Genomic DNA, 6,107 nt, shown 5'->3' with positions numbered 1-6,107 from the left:
ATGTGTGGAAGATGTTATATGGGGACTACGAGGATGGGTATGAGTAAATGCCAACAATTTTTCAATTTAATCAAAGCGGTTAATCTAGGCATGCATTATGACTACATCCTAAAACCAAATAAATGGGAGGAGGATATGAAAATATTCTTCCATGCATTTTGATGTTTCCCTTAGTGCATCGAGGCCTTTGAGCATTTCGTCCCATCTTCCCCATTGATGGTACGTTTCTTGTTGGCAAGTATCTAAGCACACTTCTCATAGCCATTTCCTATGACGTGAATGGTTCTTACGACTCGTCTAGAGATGCAATGGGACCCGATCCCTGATTCCCCATGCAGAATTCTCTTATTAGGAGACGAGAATGGGGGCAATTTAGTTCCCACAGGATTGAAACGGGGAAAATTTTGTCCCCTTTGGGTTCATGGGGATGGGGATGGGAACCATTCCTCATTCTTATTCCCAGTGTGTCCACCTCACGAACTTCTTTTAATCTAAGTTAGTCTATTGATATGTTAAAATTATACTAAAACTCAATACATAGCATATTATAAAATATCAAACTAAACTCCAAAGTAGATGGTTCTTGTAATTTTAAATCTTATTTGTTCAATTTATATTGTTTTGCTATAATCAATTTGAATTTACTTCTAAATATTGTATTTCCTAATGGGGATGGATTCTCCATGAGGATAATTTCTTTGATGGGGACGAGGATGAAAGAAAATGCTCCCCTCTGAGTGTTCACGGGGACGGAGAATTTTTCTTCCCATGGGTCCCTGTTGCCATCCCTAGCTCATCTGAATACATGTGCTTGGCCATGGTAGGGAGATTGATGTCATGTATGATACACAGTAGGACATACTTTATGCTATATGGGAACAAATAGAGGGGATATCCACCTTTACACCGTCGTTGGTGCACTCAGCACCTTGCCAGTAATCTACTTTGTGTGGATGGTGCATTCAACACCTTGCCAACAAATATAGGAGGTTGCTCGAATGCTTGAGTTTAAGTTCTTTGATGAGAAGTTAGAGAAGCTAAAAGCAGCAAACAACGCAAGAGGTAAATAATATATGTCAAGATTGGTGAGAGATGTGGACAAATGGACAATGGCTCATAAAGCAGGTGCATGAAGGTATGAGTTCCAAACATGCAATATGTTTGGGTCATTAAATAAATTGCTTTTGGGTATATGTGATATGCCCATCAATGCTATTGTATCATTCGCCTTTTACAAGCTTGTTGCCCCGTTCAACGCAAGGCATGCCCATGCAATGTCACTACAAAGTGATCAAGGGAGATGGGCTCCAAAACTAAAGCTCCACCATTAGAAGGCAAAGGCTAGGGTTGCCACACATGAGGTAGAGTGTTTTGACCACACCATGAGGATGTATCAGGTTTTACAGAGGGGTGGTACAATGACAAATGGTGAAGTTCGATAGTCGAGGAGGCATAAGGTGGCCCTTGTTAAGTCTTCATGCACTTGTGGTGCACATAGAAACACCACTTTCTATGTTCTCATTACGTGACACTAACAAAGCTTCACAACTTTAACTATGACATTAGAAGTTTAGTGTTGATAACCTTGTGCTTCATGGTTTCCTCGTTTCGAGCCTTACTGAGGCTAGGGAGAGTGACCACCATACACCGAAATCCAAACAACCGATGGAACAAATATAAAACTAGAAACAAGACGAGACACAAAACGGTATGCATTAGCTCATGGAAAGAAAGAGACAGGTGATCAACCTCCTTTCTTTCTGACCCGAGCAAAACCAACATAGTAAATGTGGTAGACTAGGTCACCATTCACAAACATGCCAATGGCAGCTTATATCTAGATTCGAATGTTAAGGAGGTGTTTGAATGCACTAGGACTAATAATTAGCTGGAGACATCCAAACACCCTAGCTAATACTTTAGCTATTATCTATTTTTAGAAAAGTAGTCAATAGTTAGCTAGATATTTGTTAGCTGGATAATTTCACTAGCATTTTTTAGCCAACTAACTATTAGCTCTAGTACATTTAAACACCCCTAAGTCTAGATTATTATCTTACTATGTCTATGCATGTTTACTTTTTTGTTTACAAATATGTTGGATTAAGGGGTTGTTTGAATTCCCTAGAGCTAATAGTTAGTTGGCTAAAAATTATTAGCAGAATTAGCTAACTAACAAATATCTAGCTAACTATTAACTAATTTACTAAAAATAGCTAATAACTGAACTATTAACTAGTGTGGTTGAATGTCTTCAACTAATTTTAGCCACTAACTATTAACTCTAGCATATTCATCATTCAAACATCCCTGACCCACGTCATTTAATTTATGATTTGCCTGTGTTTTTTTTCAATTTTTGAAAAAAAAACTGGAACGAAAACCAAAAAAATGTCCCGTAAAGTTCAACCAGCGCACGAAACCCGTCGAAGTTTTTTTATTACAAAAAGGAAAAGAGATAGAACCCCGTCAACGAACGGCAAGTCCGCGGCCCAGCCCAAGACAGCCCCGAACCCGCACCGTCTCCTACTCTCTGGTGCGGGATGCACGGCCCTGCCATGCCAACGCCATCCCCGCCGGCCGCCGCATCACCACCTACACCCACCTGAAGAACGCCGTCCCCATAAACTCTCTCGGGCTCGATACTTTCCCCATCTCCCATCCCATCCAGCCATCCTCCGCTTTCCCTTCCCCTCGCCGCCCCCCACCCCCCAGATCGGCAAATCCGCCCGCACCTACCCCGCGCGCGTCGCGCGTCCCGGATGGCCATCGTCTCCTCCGCCCGACTCGTGGTTCCGTAGCATGGGCCACTCCCCCTCTTCCCTTTCCAAATCCGGCCCCTCCTCTCCACCGCGCCGCAGCAGGTCGTTCTCCCCCATGGCGCCGCCGCAGCAGCTGCGGCTGACCGCGCCGTTGCAGGTCGCTGCGGGGGGCAGCGGCAGCGACTCGTCCTCCTCGTTCGTGCCCCCCGCTCGGGACTACACCCAAGACCTGCCCGACGAGATCCTCGCGCTGGTATTCGCGTCGCTCTCGCCCACCGACCGCAACGCCTGCTCCCTCACCTGCTCCCGATGGATGGAGGTCGACGCCACCACGCGCCACCGGCTCTCCCTCGACGCCCGCGCCGCGCTGGGCAACGCGGCCACCGCGCTGTTCTCGCGGTTCACGGCTGTCACGAAGCTCGCGCTCCGCTGCGCGCGCGACTCAGGATTGGACAGCCTCTCCGACCACGGCGCTGCGGCGCTGGCCGCCGCGCTTCCCTCGGAGCGCCTCGCCAGGCTCAAGCTCCGCGGTCTAAGGAAGCTCTCCGACGCCGGGCTAGCCTCCCTCGCTGCCGGCGCACCAGCGATCCGCAAGCTCTCTATTGCGTCCTGCACCTTCGGACCCAGGGCATTCGTCGCCGTGCTCCAGTCGTGCCCCCTCCTCGAGGACCTCTCCGTCAAGCGCCTCCGCAGCGTAGCAGACACGTCCGGTGCCGCCAGTTCCATTGCTGAGGAGATCAAGTTTCCACCGGCTTTGTCCCTGCGTTCGGTTTGCGTCAAGGATCTATATAACGCTCTGTGCTTTGTGCCGCTTGTGGCGTCCTCACCGAACCTCCGCTCCCTCAAGATACTGCGGTGCTCCGGCGCCTGGGACCTGCCATTGGAGGTCATCGCTGCACGTGCTCCTGGCCTTGTTGAGCTTCACCTTGAGAAGCTACAGGTTGGCGACCGTGGGCTTGCGGCGCTTTCCGCCTGTGCCAATCTGGAAGTTCTGTTCCTTGTCAAGACCCCTGAGTGCACTGATTCAGGCATCATCAGTGTTGCCGAGAAGTGCCACAAACTCCGCAAACTGCATGTGGATGGGTGGCGCACAAACAGGATTGGAGATTTCGGACTCATGGCTGTGGCACGAGGATGTCCAGATCTGCAGGAGCTCGTTTTGATAGGGGTCAACCCCACCGTGCTGAGCCTTCGGATGCTTGGTGAGCACTGCCGGTTGCTGGAACGGCTGGCACTTTGTGGGTGTGAAACTGTGGGGGATGCTGAGATCATTTGCTTGGCTGAGCGATGGGCTGCGCTCAAGAAGCTCTGCATCAAGGGTTGCCCCGTGTCAGATCGTGGGATGGAAGCACTAAATGGGGGGTGCCCCGGTTTAGTCAAGGTGAAGCTGAAGAGATGTCGTGGAGTGTCATACGAGTGCATTGAGAACCTGAAGGTTACTAGGGGGGAGTCATTTTCCATCAGCTTGGATGTTGTATTGGAGCATGATGCCGGGAGCACTAGTGAAAATGGTGCACAAGAGAATGGACAGGCACAAAATACAGAGCTGGCCGGTCAAATGACAGGCATGGACCTCCTGACCAATGCCGCTGGCACACAATCATCGATTCATACCATTAACAGGATGAGGAGTGTCATGTCAGCGATCCGGCGTAGGTTTGGCAATCCTCTGCCACCATGATGTGAGATGGAAACTAATGAACTGTTATTTACATCCTTTATCTAATCACACATTCATGTTCCCTAAGCTTATTTCATTGCAATATCTGGTCCGTGCAAGATAACCACCTATGGGTGTTTCTTCATGATGCTTTTATTGGGCTAATCCCATCAGCATTAGTTTTACCCATGCTCTATAACTGAAATTTACTCGTGTTGCTTTGCTTACCACAGTAGACATGTTCCCATCGTATCTAAATTAATCATTTTTTTATTTTTTGTTTTTGGTTTCACTGCTTGTGGTTGAGATATTATCCTGGGACATATAGGTATGGTTAGTTGTAGATGGTGGACGGAACCATTGAAATGTATGCACACTGGTAATAGTGTAGTGTTGCTTCTGTGTTAGGTTTGAAGGAAACATATGTTTGACTGTATCTAGTTTAGTGTCGCACGTTATCCTAATGAAATGATGTACTACATTATCTTGGATAGAGTGATTCCTCGAACCAAACTCACTATGATCACTCATAGTTTTCAAACACGAGTGATACCAAAACACCGTTCAAGCATTCGGGGGTCTGGCCGCTTCTCTCCCAATGGACAAGAGTACTTGGGACCCGATCTATTTCTTCATTAGGCTTGTGTTTTTTTATTGGTCAAAGGTTTGGTTCTGGTGTCATCAACAAGGTGGTGTTGATACTTTAGAACAAGGTCTCTCCAGTCTCACTACCTAGACAAATTTGGTGTGTCCGATCTTGATCTTCACATTTCAGTAGTTGGTATGCTTGTAAGAGGATGCAGTTGGTTGGCTTTTGATGTGGCGATTTCGACCTCGACCTCTTCTTTTGATATGTTCTACACCCTATTTTGATGGTGAATGACTGTAATCATGTGTTCTTTGGAGGCCTTGTGTTTTTTTTTTGCGGTCTTTTAAAGCCGTATTTGGTGAAGATATTTGTGGGTGGTCCTTTTATTCACTAATCTTTGTAGCGTGATCTTCAAGCTCCGGCAAACAATGGACGTTCCATTTTGGTTTTTTGATGTACCTTTTTTTAGAGGTTGTTTTGTAGAACACCATGCAAGCTTCACACTCATAGGGCGAGGCACCAGGAAAAAAATCTCGCTGGAACCTATTTTGCCAGCTAGTATTACATGCTGAGTTGCCGGTGAAACTAAGGCACCAGTTACATTACGTAATGAGCACACGAAGACTGTCGTACAATCTGGGAGCAAGGATCACCAAATCGTTTTGGGTCAAAAAACTGCTATCCACGGTAGACCGGTGAAAACCGGCAAAATCGACAAGGATCACCAAACCGGTTTTTTTTTGTTTATACATAAAGAAATAAAAAATGATAAAGTTTATTTGTAACTAGTCGGTTGTCCGTGCGTTGCGACGGCTTACAATAATACCCACATAAATTATCTACCAAAAAGATCTCAAAATTTTTTATTGATTGTTTCCGCTCTCTGTATAATTTTTTTTGATTTGGTTAACTGATGTTATTGTTTACTCCCTGCAATATGTCTTGATACAACATGACCAATGAAGTGAGCGATTAAAAGAGAGTTCACAACGACTGACCGAACGGACAAAGATTATAAAATGATATAATTCCACCATACAGAGACCAAATAAGAGAAAGTTTGTGAGCTCAAGTTTCTAAAATAAGTCACGTAAAG

The 6,107-nt window shown here is 46.2% G+C and overlaps 1 protein-coding gene across 1 annotated transcript; it reads left to right on the top strand.

The window, feature by feature from the left end:
- Positions 1-2,621: 2,621 nt before the first annotated feature.
- On the top strand, positions 2,622-4,607 carry LOC100284044 (uncharacterized). The gene has a single exon (NM_001156942.2). The coding sequence runs from the start codon at positions 2,803-2,805 to the stop codon at positions 4,441-4,443; it is 1,641 nt and encodes a 546-aa protein (NP_001150414.2). The 5' UTR covers positions 2,622-2,802; the 3' UTR covers positions 4,444-4,607.
- Positions 4,608-6,107: the final 1,500 nt, after the last annotated feature.

This window comes from Zea mays, chromosome 10, assembly GCF_902167145.1.
Source record: "Zea mays cultivar B73 chromosome 10, Zm-B73-REFERENCE-NAM-5.0, whole genome shotgun sequence".
NCBI lineage: Eukaryota > Viridiplantae > Streptophyta > Magnoliopsida > Poales > Poaceae > Zea > Zea mays.
The sequence above is the reverse complement of the archived record's forward strand: the minus strand, read 5'-3'. Positions and strand labels throughout refer to the sequence as shown.